The sequence below is a fragment of the Balearica regulorum genome, chromosome 9 (genome assembly GCF_011004875.1).
Source record: "Balearica regulorum gibbericeps isolate bBalReg1 chromosome 9, bBalReg1.pri, whole genome shotgun sequence".
In the NCBI taxonomy this organism is placed as follows: domain Eukaryota; kingdom Metazoa; phylum Chordata; class Aves; order Gruiformes; family Gruidae; genus Balearica; species Balearica regulorum.
In genome coordinates this window covers 10,700,630-10,716,928 of record NC_046192.1, presented here as the reverse complement: position 1 = coordinate 10,716,928, position 16,299 = coordinate 10,700,630, and the positions used below count along the sequence as shown (strand labels likewise).

Here is a 16,299-nt window from a genome sequence, read left to right as displayed (position 1 = left end):
AATATTTTCACTTCTACAAGATGTCTTCATTAGCCTAATCACTGGTATGTTCAGTATACAGGTGCAAGCATACATTACCTCCATGACTTCACATATCAACATTCTCTTAGTGACTTAATTTTGTAATCTAAAAAAAAAACCCCTCAGATTTTTTTATCTATTGTCTTTTTTTTTTTGTAAAATGTGATCCCTTAGGTAGAAGAGGACCTGTTGGACCCACTGGACCTATGGGAAGATCACCTGACAGTGCTTCTCCTGGTCCTCCAGGTGATCAAGGACCACCTGGTTTAGATGGCATCAGAGGTATTAAAACAAAAAAACCCTACTTCAATCATGTAAAAATCCTCCGAGGCTACTCTGAGTCACTTGGTTGCTGTCTGTGGAACACCGTATAGAAGTGCATAGGGAACAGAAACCAATCAATACCTCAGTGAGCACACACTGAACAGATCACCAGAGCAAGGACAAAATACAGATCTCCCGATTCAGTTTTCTGGCCTGTATGGTAATTCTGTACAAGTCCTGCTGCTACAACATATCTCAGTTTCCACAGGAAGCAAACAGAAATAAGATTACTGGCCTCTCTTCCTAGCAAGGAGGATAAAAGACATTGTCCAGAGGCCTGCCATTGTTGGTAAACCCACAAAAAGCTTTCCAATCTAAATCCAGCCCTAGGAGAGCTAAAGCTGGCAACTTTGTAAGCATTTACGTAGACCTCACTTCTGTTACAAGCAGGGGTTGGCAAGCAATCCACCAGTCAATTCCTACAGATTCTGGTCCTCAAATAGAACTCTTTCAAGTTGTTCTGACCCCTTACACTAAGTAATTACCTGAACCTTTCCTTACCCAGTACAAAGACTTACTTCCTATTGGGAAACAGGGGATGGAGATGGGAAGGGTAAGCAATGCTATAATAAATATAGAAAAACGATGTCTCAGTGCATATAACGTTAACTTGCCACCTTTTGCTTACATAGGAATAGCTCCCAAAACTATGTAGATTCTATTATTGTCTTCCTTACAATGCCTTAGAGAATGGCTAGTGGTAATATTTCCAAAAACACACGAGGGCTGTCCTACATCCCAGGGAAAAAAACCCAAAAGCAAAAAAATCCCAAACAATGGAACATGGCTATTTTTAGACATTTATACTTTGTGCATATATTAAGAATGAAGTTTTTTTTACCATAGGTCAGCCTGGGAATCCTGGTCCACCTGGAGAGACTGTCTTTGTGCAAGGAGATCCAGGTGATATCGGTATTCAAGGGGCACCTGGTAATCCTGGGCAGCGAGGGCAACAAGGAGGCAGAGGTCTTCCAGGGAGCCAAGGAAGAAGAGGCTTAAAGGGTACGATCTGAGATGTTTTTAACTAGTGTGTGCACTTATGCCCAGCCCTGTGCAACTAAGCCTTGTGCACAGGGGATTGCCATTGGAGGCTGAGCGAGACAGAAGGGGTAGGCTGGACATTTCATAGCTCTGCCCTGTTACCTAAGATGGGGCTGGGGTAGGTCAGATTAGAGCCAGATTCACAGGTACTGCTTGCAACAGCTTGTTGGAAGACTTCCCTGCCAACCTGAGAATGAGAAAGTCAAACTTTTGAGTCTGCCAGGTAAAGCAAACCTTGACTGCTTTGCAGGGGTCTTGAGAAACTATGGAAGATGCAGGCATAGTCTCTCACATCTGCCCCATATCAATAGCTTTGGGCTTTCAACAGATTCCTTAATTTGAAAGCAGGGATCTAGATACTCTGCTTTCAGATACCCAAGCATTTTTTGTTACTCAAGCAGCCTGACTTCATCTTATTTATGTGTGCACCTTCTTTGGAATGCAACTGCACAACTTTTCTTTCCAGGTCCTATGGGAATCCATGGCCCACAGGGTCCACCTGGTGCTATAGGACAACCAGGAGACCAAGGTTTTCAAGGGAAACCTGGTCCCAGAGGTCCCACAGGTACTCATGAACCTGTTGCTCATTGTCACTCAATTATAACTGTGATCTTTCTATTCACATATAATCTTACTAACGTTTACTTGCATACAGGCAATTTAATCTCAAAAAAACCAACTTAATTGATCGATCATTTGAGTTGTGTAAAAATTTCTGAACTATTTATTTGTTTCTAATGTCACCTCATGTAAGTGATTTCAGTTCTCATTCCATTCTTTACTCTAATTTACATGCCTGAAACTTGTTTCCACCTGCACCACCATGGCCACAATCTGCTTTCCATTTTTCAAATCCTTCAGGTTTCATAGGTAAGTTCATGACTATTGATTATTGTTCTTTTCATGTGGGCTTCCTTCTGTATAGATACATTCTACTCTTATTAGAAAGTATTCTTGGCTTGGCTGCTAGGAATAGCAGATACTGCTACAACATAGTTTTGAGATTTTTCACATAAATAGCTAGCACTTCCAAGCAGACCAGTATCATGATAATGGTAGACTGAGAACTCTCATGCCATGATGTCAGTTAGACTGGTAAAATACTTTAGTTTCAAATTATCAATTTTTATTTTTTTTCATTGTCACACAAGATGCTTTCTAACCAAAAACTTAACGAAAGCTTGAATCCTAACACTGGATCACTACAAACACTGAACTCCTAATCTGACTAAATTGATCCGATTCTGATTTTGTTCCAAAATGCAAATAGCCAATAGCTCCCGGTAACTTTCAATAACTAAAATGCAGCCATTCCTTATTTTTTTATTATAATTATTTTAAATTGATATTGTGGGTTAGCTTCTTTGACCTGCCTATTGATGGTTTTGAACTACAGATCAGGCAAAATACTGTAGATCTTGTGTAAGGTCTTATGTGTGTAAGGTGTTTGTGCTGAAGTTGGGTAGACTTTAGGCTTTAACTCAAATCAGTTTGGCGTACATTAAGACAGAAAACGTACACCAAATATTTGAAACATATCAGCTAGCATACACTTGCTAACACATACTTGCCATGCTGTTAACTGCCGTTCTAAAAGACTAAGAGTAAAATTAAAAGTAGTGAGACTCAGTAATTCAAGATTTTAAAAGAGTTAAAGTATACACTTGTATATTAAAACCAGCTACCTGTTATGTTGATTCTTCACATGGGAGCTATTAACCTATCTTCTAATTTACTTTCCTATTACATATTCCAGGTGACCCTGGTGAACCAGGAAAAATAGATGATTCATGCCCTGCAATCCCAGGGCCTCCTGGGGAAGCAGGGCAAAGAGGAGATGATGGCTCTGTAGGATTACCAGGGGCAATAGGCCACCCTGGACCCCAAGGTAAGGCTTGTGTCTTGGAAGCTTGGATGTGTATTTTAGCCATTTAGACAACATACTGAAAAGGGTCAGAGTGTCAGTGTTACTACTTTATGTTTCAATCTGTCTCTTCCCTTTGAACACTTACCAGGTCTCCAGAAACATGTAGTGGGCTGGTTAATACTGAGGCTGATGGATCAGTATAGCTGAAGCAGGCTGCTGGAGCCTGCCTGCACTGCTTTCCCTTTTCCTAGGCCAGAGAGGGCAAAAACCTCATGCACTGTTGAGAAAAAGAGTTCTTCAAACGGTATTTTTCCTTTTTACCAACAAATGAAAAAGTAATGCCTCAAACCACTCCTATGGTTTAGAGAGGTTATACTTGGAGAATGTTAAAAATATACATGCTTTAAAATTTAGCAATAATGAATCACAAAGCTCTGGTAACCAAAGTCCTAAAAGGACACTGAAGTCAGAGGCAGCTACGATAGCACTTTTTATCTGTTAGAACATGAAAAAGTTACCACAAAAGAAAACTGGCCAAAGAGATCTTAAAAAGAAGTGATGAGAGACTGAAACACTCTTCTGATAGATAAAAAGAAAACAAGGGTGATGCTGGTACTGACGATTCCAACAGAATGGCAATCTTCATAGAGTGTAGTATGTCTGTGTAGTGTCTTCAGTTTAGGTTGTGTCTAAATGTGGTGTCTTCAGTTTAGACAGTGGAATCCCTCACGTGGTTTTAGATATTTCCTGCTTGGGAAACAAAAGTTTGTTGTGGTGGCTGCACTGGACATCCGACGTCTCCAGAAAAATCACACATTTTCTCCCAGGAAGTTCCCTGCAGCAGTCATTCCCCTCATGAAATTAAACATAAGGCAATTTTCCGTGAACTATCTAGTCTTACATATCTTAATCGATTTGCCAAGTAAGAGGTGTTTCTGGGGTTGAACTGCTGCATTTCCATTCCATACAGCACTAAAATAGTTTCTTCGAAGCCAGATGATACAGTGATACATGCTCACACTGGTTTTATGAAAGAAACACTTAGTAATACTTTTCCTTTAATTAAGATAGATAGCAGAATTCCAATTTTCTCCTGGCTTGGGAGGCAAACTGGAGGTTTTACTGGCAAAACAAATGCATATTACTGAAACTTCAGTGTACTTGAGCTTTGATAAAATAACTATGCAACCAACATTGAAAAGCTGTTAAATTGTTTTGACTGGTTTAGATTTTCTTAGCAAATCTATTTAAAAGTAGCAGGGGGAAATTTTCCATGTTGTAAGACAACCTTGAATTGCTCAGTCTGCAGGTTAAGTAGCAAAATTTGCAAGGAATGAAACACACACGATTAATGAGAAACAACTGTGGTGCTAGAGAACATTCATCTGAAAACTGTTTATTACTAAAGGAGAAAAAACAATGCTGAGGGCAATAATACCTGACAAGTGTAACTTTGTCCAATTTGGATTATGTTTAAAGTAGCCAGTGAACAGGACCATCGCTATCTGTGCCCTGTATGCAAGATCTATCTTTTACTGCCACGGCCACACCTCATTATCTGCTAATGCATAAAAATGCATGTACGTATGAGAAACATAAAAAGGTGAGGCCATCAGGAGCCTAAAATATCTTTACCCTTCTCCACTGGATGTAGTCCAATTCTGCAGCCCCTCCCCATTCTGTAAGTACTCTAACACACGCATTACTTCACAGGAAGTTCAGTACATGCTTAAAGACTTTCCTGAGTTACATCCTAAAAGATGAAGGCCTGCCATGGGATGTTATAACTCATTACATGGTACAGATACTGATGGCAATTCTGCAAGAGGCTTGTCGTGATAATGTTTGTTAGTGGTTTGATTTCAACTGTAAGTCACATGAGTTCTGTAGAGAGGACATAAAACCTTAGCAGCAGTTGCTGTTATTAAGGTCATGCCTCTGAGCTACTACTGTGGCCACAAGGTGACTAAGTTGTACAGAGAATTCCCAGCAGAAGGCAGTTCTGCACCCCTTTGTCCTGAAGTGCCATTTCTTGGTGGTGTCAGTTCTGCTGACCAGCCCTTTGCATACTGTGTGTGTTTGGACAACGTATAACCTTTAATGCAGCCGCATGAAGGGAAAGCACATACTTTGTATTCATCTAGGAAGAAAAGGTGAAGAAGGGTCATGTGGCCTGCCGGGTCAAGATGGCTTACCAGGGGCACCCGGGCCACCAGGTGACCAAGGGAATATAGGAGAGCAAGGGTACGCTGGGCCACAAGGTAAGAATGGAGCATGACTTTTGGGGGCGAGATGTGTGAAATGATGTCAAGACTAAGTTTTCTTTCTACTCCCCCAATTCACACATGGATACATCCACCTCTCGCCTAAGGTACCATGACACTTCTACCTCCCTCTCAGTTCTAGCACTGAGAGTGACATTTGTGAATGATTTCACAACACATAAAACACACCTCTCGGAACAAAATTTATCTCAGCATCTGTTATTAACCAGAAAGGCAATTAACCACAGGTGCTTAAACACCATATATCAGTAGATATGTATTTCTGAGTCAGGGTAATGGTGCAACTGTCTGTGAGTAATTAAACTTGTATCTTAACTGTGACTGCTGTTTAATAAATTAATGGTTTAATATGTACATGAGCAAAGGGCATCAACTGTTACTGCAGGGATTCAAATTCAGACCAGACAAGTCATCCTAGCAAGTCTGGGAAATCATTGCCCACCTCAGTGCATTTCTTAATCCATACAGCACAATACAAAAGGCAATTCTCAGGCATTCAGTGGCAATCTAGTTCATTTCTCTCCCATAAAAAGGATAACATGAGTCTGCTGGTGTCTTTATTGCCCATGACAACCTGTGAAGCTATATTATATTCAGTCAGGAAGCCCTTACTGAACACTTCAATATAGTAAAAAGTTCACACTAGCTATGTGTTCATACAAGTAAATTTCTTTTACCTTTTCTCCTGTGTATAAGGCCCACCTGGCCAGACTGGTATCCCAGGACCACCAGGCTCCCATATTAGATCTGCAAGTGGATTCTTGCTCGTCCTTCACAGTCAGTCAGACAGAGAACCACTCTGTCCACAGGGGATGCCAAAATTATGGACTGGCTACAGTCTGCTGTACCTGGAAGGACAAGAGAAAGCTCATAATCAAGATCTTGGTATGTATTGTAGTACATAATTGCTCTCCAGTTAAGGTCTAATATGGTGTGATCTATACAATGAAAGACAAGGGGAATGGAACACACTATAGAATCAATTATTTTCTACAGACTCAAACCTAATTTACACTGATTATAATGAACTCGGTTATGCTGTCCTATTATGAGGCCCATTTAAAATGACTTTCTGCTGCTCTGCAGTTGAATGAAAAAGTGTTTCTACCTCCATGTAATTTTGAATAGAAGTTGGAGAGATGAGTGGTTTATTTCACTCATTTTGGGCTGTCTTTGAACTCACTGGAGAGATTTTCCTAAATTAGGAATCTCATTTGGCCACTCTCAAATAACTCCTTTTAACCGTAGGGACAGGTTGGGAAAAAGAGCTGGTTAAGTTAGGTGGTTACAGTTGGGTAGTATAAATAAGCTTTACAAATAAAATTGTGCATCATGTGTACAGCAGAATTGTGTGCTTTTAAGAGTCAGAAGGTAATATTTTTTGAAAAAGACAGAGCCAAATTTCTCCCAAAGACATCTCTTTTGGTGTCTTGGATCCTTCCTGCTATGTCTTCTACAATTCTGACTAAAATTAACTGTCTAAATAAACCGCCTGACTTGTGGCCAGAGAAACTGATTGGTGGCAATTTGCACAGAAGAAATTTCCTAAGTTCTTGTCTTGTTATACAAGAAGCAGAGAAGTCTCCTAGGAGGAAAGATCAAGGGCCTAATAAGCTGGACAAAAAAGAAGTGTTTAAGAGAGCAATAAAAAGAGTTATTTTTAGTATAGCAGTGTTGTTTTGAAATGTTTTCACTATTGTGCATTTGGCATTCCCTGGGAGAGCCAGTTGGTAACAGAATGCCTTATAACAGCAGTGAAAATAAGATTCAAAGAAAATAAAGTCCTTGTTTCCTGTGATCGGTGTGTTCTTTTTGCAGGCATTTTCCTTACTCAGGCTACTCCAGATCCATATATGCGTCCAGAACATATATGCAGTGATTATTATTGTAACTAAATAGGTCATCATGAAACTGTTCTAAATTCAGTTCTGGAAGAACTTCACCACTGAAGTATGCACTAGTCACTTCTTAATTCCCACTGATGTCTGCCTGATGAGAATTTTGCAGGATTGGCTCTGCAAAATCCCTCAATCCTTTTATTTCACACTTTGAGAGTCTGTGAAACCTTTCTGGAAAGCAATAGAACAGCTGCTGAGATTTCAGCTTAACACACTGGTAGCAACAGCTTGTCGTACTTTACAAAAATTTTCTATTTATCAGCATTGGCATTTGGTTTCTCACTGCTCCTAATGAGTTTGTAAATAGCTAATCTCCTTTTAAGCCAGCCACCACCACTTGCCTAATTTATTTTTCAGTGTTGGCACGGCCAAGAAATCTGTTCTTATAACTGTTTCCCATGGTGACAAACTACATTCTGTTTAAATACTGGACTGTGACACAATTAAATATTGGTCAAAAGAAGATACTTACTGGTAAAAAAAGTTTCTGTTTTCAGTATAACTAGCCATTTTGGTAAAAAGCCTGGGAGATGGCAGATCTGTGAATTACGTAACTCCTGTTAAGATCTATAGTTTTGCAGCAACATTGGCCAGAACACTCTTTTCAACTTACCTAGAAAGTGCAGTAATTTTCATCATTTGTTATTATTTTCAGGTCTGGCAGGATCTTGTCTTCCTGTGTTTAATACCATGCCCTTTGCTTACTGTAACATCAACCAAGTCTGTTACTACGCCAGTCGAAACGATAAGTCTTACTGGTTGTCAAGCGCTGCTCCTTTACCAATGACGCCGCTCTCTGAAGAAGAAATACAGCCGTACATAAGCAGGTGTGCTGTATGTGAGGCCCCAGCCCAAGCAGTAGCAGTTCACAGCCAAGATCAGTCGATTCCTCCCTGCCCAGTGAACTGGAGAAGTCTGTGGATAGGATATTCCTTTCTGATGGTAAGAGCCTGGGCACATGATCATATGTGTAAGTTTCTTTCATACAGCTTTTGTGTTCTAAAGGTTCAAGGATGTTTTGTTCTGAAAAGCAAGCTATCCAATGTCTAGCAAACATTAAAAAGGAAAACAAGAAACAAGACAAGGGTTAGTTCCAAATTGCAGAACCTGGTTGTAGCTGTATACACTAAAGTGATAGCCTTAAGCTACACGTTTCTTAAAATTACAAAGATTTTGCTTGCTTGTCTTTAATAAACAACGGGATTTTCATGTACAAAGACACACTTTTCAGAATTAGAGGTCCAGATCTTTTTAACACCATCCTCTAGTTACATTTGCAGCAGTTTAGATAACAGCATCATTTAGAATCCACCTGGATTACTCTTGTCTTCAGTTTGATAAACGCCAGAAAAATAAGCAAGCTAGCTCTAGACTTCTGAGATTAACTCATTACAGAACAAATTAGGATTTTCTCCAGCAAAGGAAGCTTACTCCAACTTAAGATCACCAAAAATAGCACAGTTAAATGCAAAAAAAGCCAGATTAACATAATTTACTTATCTTTCATGCACAGTTATCAAGTTCTTTCATTATTCTTTCCAGCACACTGGATCTGGTGATCAGGGGGGTGGACAGTCCCTTATGTCACCTGGAAGTTGCCTAGAAGACTTCAGATCAGCACCATTCATTGAATGCCAGGGTCAGCGGGGAACATGTCAATTTTTCGCCAATGAATACAGTTTCTGGCTAACAACCGTGATGCCTGAGTTGCAGTTTGCATCAGCCCCCTTGTCAGGAACTCTTAAAGAAGGACAAGAGCAGAGGAAAAAAATCAGTAGATGCCAGGTATGCCTGAAGCACAGCTAACAAGCCAAACAAACAGCTAGAGTGAGACTTGCATAAAACAAACATGCTAAAGGTTTAAACAGTATTTAATATTTGAATATATTTGAAAGCGTGCAGCGCTCTTTTTTTGGTTTGAATGGATATATAAGACTGAAAGATGAGAGATCTGTTGAGCCTCATCCACATGTACACACACCTAAAGGTAGTAAGACCTAGCATTAACAACTTATTTCAAGAAAATGAAACTGTCACAGTGGAGTCCACTGTCATAACATACAGGTAACAAGCTGAGCTTGGAGGGTTAAATCAAGTTGGGAATACCAAGAAAACCAAACATGTTGTGCAAGACAATGGATTTCTGTTAGAAATGGCGTTCACAACAGGAAGAGCACATGCATTTATATGGCATAATATCAATATTTATCCTTATAGATACAGATGCGCAAACATCCAAATGTCTTAGAGTCCTAGAGCTGAATTTCCCAAGCTAAAGAAACATGCATATGCTGTTTCTGAGAGAAGGGGGAAATGTAATTGTTAAAAAACCCTCATAATAAAAACAATGAAGATCAAAGTCTTTTACCATGGCGGTACTGGACCAAACAGTGAAAGAACTGTTAATTGGGCTTTCATAAGCAACAAAAAGTTGCAAATCCCTTTAACAGCAGATTATGTAAGAAAATAAAATTAGCTGAGATAACAAATCCTTAAAAAACTATATTTATATTTGCAATTAATTTCTAAGAGCAGTTAAATTAAGCTCCAATCCAAGTAGCTGAAGAAACAAAGCAGTTTCTAGTATTAATTGAAAAGAAATAGTAGCATGGTGATAAAATGAGTGAACTTATCTGAGCGATGAATCCAAGAAGTGTTAGGACAATTGTCTAAACTTGAAGCTAGTAAGTTTTGTTCATTTTTTGTTTCTTTTGTAAACACACCACCACCAAAAAAAAAAAGAACCATCACCTTTAACATCCTTATGGAATCATAGCTCTAGAGATGCTTTTTATGTTCTAAAGCATTGATTATTAAAACATTTATAAGCTAAATCACCTTTTGGAAAAGTTAAAACACATTTATACCTTCTTCATTCAGCTAAAAAACCTGAACTATGAAATGCATATTTGAATCATGGTGAAACTACTGAAAACACAGATTGCAAATAGAGAATTCATCATGTGTGAGGGGGCCACAAATGCTCCTTTTACCACTTAAGAATGGAATAAAATGTCTTTTCCAGCACTTTTCTTTTCAATTTGTATTCACTAAGAGAGGTGCCCCCAGCAAAAGGATTTTCAAGGAAACAGAGATCCACGTCCAAGAGTCCTAATTCAAAGAAAACTCCCTCTGAAGCCATCATGAGTACCACAAGCTGATCAGCCAATTTAAAAGTTGGCTACCCAAACTCAAAGAGCAGGAAAGACAGACATTCCAGTCTGAGCCAGAGGAAAACAGAGTAGTCAGAGGGCAAGTCCATTCAAGTGTAAATACATCAGGCTGTGCAACTTACTTCTGACAAAGCCAGCCAAACCTCTCTGATCCGCAGTGCTTACGTGATGGGCAACAAACTGCCCTGCTCTTTCCCCTGGGAAAGGGCCAAGAGCCCACCTGGGGCACGTCCTAGTCCCCACCGGTCTCGGGGAACATTTCCCACTTGGTCCTCATGGCCCAGTGGGACAGGGCATACCTCTCAGTTCACTCTTTAGCAATCCCAGCAGCACGCTTCAGATCTGGCATGCCACATAGTCTTTTGAGGATGTGCAGATCCCTACCGCTGAACTGTATCAGAGAATTTAATCCCCTCCTGCTTCAGACAGCATCCCACATGCAGGCAAGACTAGCTTTCCGGTTTGAAGTAAAAAACCATCGTCGTGACTCTCCAAGGTGCTGAGTAGGTTTGGAGCTTACTCCTGTGAGAAGAAAGCAGCATGCAGTGGAGCACTGTACCTTAGTCACCTATTCTTTCAGGTTTGCAAAAAGGCCACAGCTAAAACCATAATGGGCTAGTAGCTTAAGCTTATGTTCGCAGTAGCAGACATACCCCACTTCCTCTGGTGATGCCCTCACTTCCTCAGTGGATTTAGGTAATTCCACAGTAAGGTCTCATAAATGAGCTTTTCCTGACAGTACTCACACCAGTCTCTGTTACTCATTTGCAGCCTCTTTTCAGGTCAGACACTCCCTGGAGAAGGGCAGTCGCTTTTAGCGCTAACTGCACCAACAGTGGGGCTTTTAGTGCTAACTGCGCTTAGGTAAACAATAAAGGAAAACATTATACATTATGTTTTTGCAAGCTTTGTCATAAGACAAGTTGAAGACAAATAAGATGGAGTAAAATGGGATTTTGGAATTGGATCTGTGTTCACTGAGCCTGAAAAAGTACACAGAAAAATCTTAAAAATATCTGAGAGAATCAACAATAAAAGATCTGTCATCTAAGTCATTTCATGGCATTTTACTATCTTGCTCTTTTGTTTGATTTAAAAACATGATGTAAACCAGGCATGTTTTTCTATTACTTTGATGCAGAACTTTCACATCTGTGCCAGTTAACATTTTACTATGTTCTCTAAGAACATATTATATAGGAGACATTTTTAAGCTACCACTGATAGGTTAAATATTTAATAGGTGTGTAAATTCCCCTTTCACGCTTAGCTGATTCTAAGGCATTTGTCAGAAATATCGTACAAATTCAAAATGAAACTGCAGATAAATTGCTTAGTATTAGAAAGCAAGTAAGACAGACCAAAGCTTAAAGCAGCATATGCTTTAATTCTGCAATCATTTGTCCAGTGACTATAAGCAGAAAAATAATTGGTAAATTATTCATAGGCTACCTAATTATGAAATTCTGTGTGAAAAGGAATAGTTGAAACTGTTCATGAGTAAAAACACTCCTAAAAGCAATGGCCTTGTGCTAGTCCTTACAGTCCAAATTACCCTTACGATTCCATTTGAGAGCTTTGGATCCTGTGCTGGCCCAGAAAAGTGAATTTTACGCTAACCAGCAAGCAGGCTATTAATAGCAACACAGAAAATTATGCTGGCTGTCCTCGGAGGTCATTGGCATTAGAGCCATTTGGGGTGAACCACCCTGGAAGTAACTTCACAACCGGTGGTTCACAATCAGGAGACTCACTGGCCCGTCGCCCTAGCAAACCCTGCACCCACACGGCCAGGAAGCAGGGGAGATGCCCGGCTCTAACTCACAGCAAATCCTCAGGGCAGCCCTCAGACTCTTCCCTCTCCTTCATATCCCTCTGCAACAGATTTCTGGAAGGCATCCGTGGAAGAAAAACGCTGCATAGCCTGAGTCCTGATCCGCTGTTAAGAAATGTGGCCATTTTTGCTTCATTTGCTGTTTCTCATAAGGAAAGGAAAGAGATGCACAGGCCTAATACTGAAAGTGTCTTTTGAACTGAATTTCATCTCTTGGTGTGTACAGAGTATGTCAAAAGGGAGAGACTAAAGGAAAACTGAAAACGGGTATCACTCATTTTATCACAATGGTGCTGTATTGTAAAAGTGGCATTTTTAAAGTGTACTTTAATTCATTTGTGTACAGTAGAATTTTTGTATGTCCACAATTCACATACTAAAACCAGGTATAGAATACCGTAACAGAAACGGTGCTTAAACTCCAAACAGAAAAGGTGTTTAGCTGGGGCCTGTGAGCAGACCCAAACATGCGACTTCCTACAAAAGGAGCGCACCTGCCACGGGCCAGACCTGCTGCTACAAGTCCCCTGCTTGTTGCCTGACATACCAGCAATGTCACATGCCTGGGAGCAGCTCATGCCCTGTGGTGAGTCGGCCCTGGCTGGCAGCCAGGCACCTACAGCTGCTTCCTTTGCCCCAAGCAGGACAGGAGGGAAAACAGGAGGAAAAGGAGTAAGAAAACTTGTGGTTCAAAATATAGACAGGGAAATCTTTTACGAAGTACTGATGTGGGCTAAACAGACTCAATTTATTGCCAATTAGCATAACTATTTAATTACTGATTCAGGGTTTGGGAAACAAGTTGACAAACCTTAAAACACCTTTCCTCCCACTTTCCCAGGCTCAACTTCACTCCATGCTCCTCTCTGCCCTCTTGTCATTGCTGCAGGTTACACTCAGTCCCTTCAGTGAGGTGATGCGAAGCTTCAGGGTGCAGGGTGGGTGGAATTTCCAGGTACAAAGCGGTTTCTCTGTGCTGTGCCTTCCCTCTTGCTCTTTTCCCATGCTGACATGGTCCTCCAGGGGCTGCAGTCTTTTTGAGGGTGTACCTGCTCTGGCACAGGTCCTCCACAGGCTCCAGTCCTGTCAGGGGTGTCCAGTCCCTTCAGGGTGCCTGTTCTGCCATGGAACACCTCCACCTTCTCCTGACCTTGGATTTCTCAGATCAGAAAGCTACTTAAAGAACTTAAGAACTCAGAACTGCATTATTATGCAGAACAAGTTTAAGCAAAGCTGTTTCAGGAATTCTTCCAGGGTAAACTCTTAACCACAACAAATCTTTCCTACTTTGGCTGGGTCATAAGAATCAGAAAAATAAGCAAAAAGTATCAAAACAGTCAACAACCATGGCATTCTTGTAGTCCATACATTTTTTTGCTTGTGTATAAGGCAAATAAAAAATCCAACACGAGTGGTGCAAGTTAATGGGTGTGCCTCTTATCCATATACCCCAGTTTTTGTTTGCTTGTTTGAAAAGGATCCCCCTAAAGTTTTAAAGCACACTGTTGAGGAAAAACTAAATTTGATCTGCCTTCTGCTCCCAGTACACAGCTGAAGCTTGCCACTCCACAATGACTGGGCAAGCTCTATAGCACAGCACACAAGACTATCAACCCTCATCAATTCTTTCATATTACCAGGATCCAAATTCAGGAAATAAACCATATCCACCTGGGAAACTTACTTTCTGTTGTTTACATGGACCACTGTACATAACACCACTTCACACTGACATCCCAGACTGAAGCCTGTGCTGTTGAGGTCTTACAAGCAACCCTTAAATAACTTTGAATTTAATTCAGTATGCCATACATAGAAAAAGGCTACGAATACAAGGACTTCTGTTCTAATGCTTCACATGCGTTACAACTGCCTGGGCAAGAAAGAAAAAAAAACCAGAACAAACACCAACATTTGCAGCCATGGGGAAGATTTGTAACGGGGAACAGTTATTTGCAAGGAAAAGGATTGCTCCAAAGCCGGCTGTGAAGAGGAGCCATTAGGCCAGGCCAGAGCTGATCTGCCTTCACTCTGAAATGATAAACAATTTCTGACAACACTGGTAAAAACTTTACAACAGGTGAAGCAATTGCTTCATCAAAATGAGGATCTATTTCATGACTGGATCCTGTTTCAGAAATCAGCATTTTAAACCAATCAAACAGCAAAATCAGCTGTTGAAATTCTGCTTACCTTAACCACCTGGAAAACTAGCCAGGTGGAGGAAAAAGTCACCATCAGCATTCAAACAGATAGCACTCCATATGCATACTTAACAGCTTTGCCCTTTTCTCGTCACTTCATCCAATGTTCCAGAAGGTACTGGAGAGGTGATTCAAGTAGAGGTGCTATTTTATACGCGTGAAGTAAAAACACAACTCCATGTTTATCACTCTGGAATGAATGTATCAAATAAACATGGTTCCTCAATACAACTTAGCCTCCAGCATCTACCACCACCTCACAGCAAATCTCACCTTGTGCTTGACCACACAGTTCTTGCTGATGGACAAGAGAGGAACTTACCACTGTTCTCACGCAGAAGACTGCTGTCCTATGTATACTCACTCTTCTCTCTTAATAACCCAATTGCTTTACCATTCTGAGTACAAGCCATATAAACAAAAATACCTAAATATTAAATTTGCATGGCAAACCGTCTTTCTCCAATTTTCACAGCTCCTGAAAGAGTAAATGGGTATCAGTATTTACTACAAGATTTAGACCCTTTAGAAAGTGTGGTACTCCTTTAGAAGCAGTTCTGCAACTGAAAGGTGAGAATTGTTAGTATTTCCTTGCCCTCTGAAATCCGGTAACAAATAAGAAATTACCTTTTTGGGTTTTTTATATACATAGGAAACATTAGCTTAATAAAACAAAAAAAAAGATTCTGTCCTTCATGTCTGCACACTCCTTCAAGAAGGCACAGCACATAAACAGGAGTATCTGTTAGCCAGCCGTTTTGCTGAAGTGCGATTCACACTTACTCAGGCTAAACAAGAATTGTTACAATTCACCAGTCAGGGACTCAGAAGTGAAAATGAACTGCAACACCCACTCCCATCACACCACACCATGAGAAAAGGCAGCTGTACCTAAACTGTTTTTCAAGCTGTTCATTCAAGTTTCACTCCGATTTGCTGTGCAATCTTCGGGCGCTGTACACCCATGAAGTTCCATGGTCTACATACAGGCAGGAGGTTTAAGAGTTCAACAGTTCTCTACTCTTGTACTTAACAGTATATACACTTAGCATATATGGGTGTCATAATTAAAGACAGCAATGGCTAAGAAAAGAAAGTTAGTTCTGTCCTGCAGGCATTTCCAATGTTGTAATTATTACATAGGAGAAAAGGCCCGTCATTTTGCCTTCATTTGGTCAGGATGAGTACCTTGGACTAACACCACTCACAGCTGCTTTATCATGTGCAATTTAAGCTCCTTTATATATATAAAGACTAAGACATTTGCCATAAAGATACATTTTGTGGATACAAAGCGTTTACCTTGATCAGGTATGACTTTCCTCTTTTCTCCTTTCTTAGCATAAGAGCTATCAAAACTGGGACTTACATCAGCTCAAAATAGTTTTAATAAAGAATTTCCTTCTCTCCCCGGACATGTCATCATTCCATGGACTATTATATACGTCACTAATTTAATGAACCAATATTTAGGGTCTTTCTTCCTTATCTGCACATATGTGGTATGAACAAATTGTATCTAATTATAAGAGTTAAATTCTCCCTTTCAAATAAAACAGAACCAAAAAAACCAAAGGCAAAACTTCTCTGCAGTGGCCAGTCCCTCACTGTCTCCTACTGCACCCTTATCCCAATGGAGCTGAAGTGATTCT

At 40.3% G+C, this 16,299-nt stretch overlaps 1 protein-coding gene across 1 annotated transcript in view; it reads left to right on the top strand.

Annotated features, from left to right (window-relative positions):
* The window catches only part of COL4A4 (collagen type IV alpha 4 chain), a 75,115-nt gene extending 63,612 nt beyond the window's left edge, over positions 1 to 11,503 (top strand). The window contains exons 40-48 of the mRNA XM_075761046.1: positions 196 to 303; positions 1,192 to 1,347; positions 1,853 to 1,951; positions 3,143 to 3,274; positions 5,398 to 5,514; positions 6,235 to 6,423; positions 8,092 to 8,378; positions 8,979 to 9,221; positions 10,317 to 11,503. Coding sequence (XP_075617161.1) covers positions 196 to 303; positions 1,192 to 1,347; positions 1,853 to 1,951; positions 3,143 to 3,274; positions 5,398 to 5,514; positions 6,235 to 6,423; positions 8,092 to 8,378; positions 8,979 to 9,221; positions 10,317 to 10,349 — 1,364 coding nt within the window. The 3' untranslated portion in view covers positions 10,350 to 11,503. The remainder of the gene's footprint in view (positions 1 to 195; positions 304 to 1,191; positions 1,348 to 1,852; positions 1,952 to 3,142; positions 3,275 to 5,397; positions 5,515 to 6,234; positions 6,424 to 8,091; positions 8,379 to 8,978; positions 9,222 to 10,316) is intronic.
* The last annotated feature ends 4,796 nt before the right edge of the window (positions 11,504 to 16,299 follow it).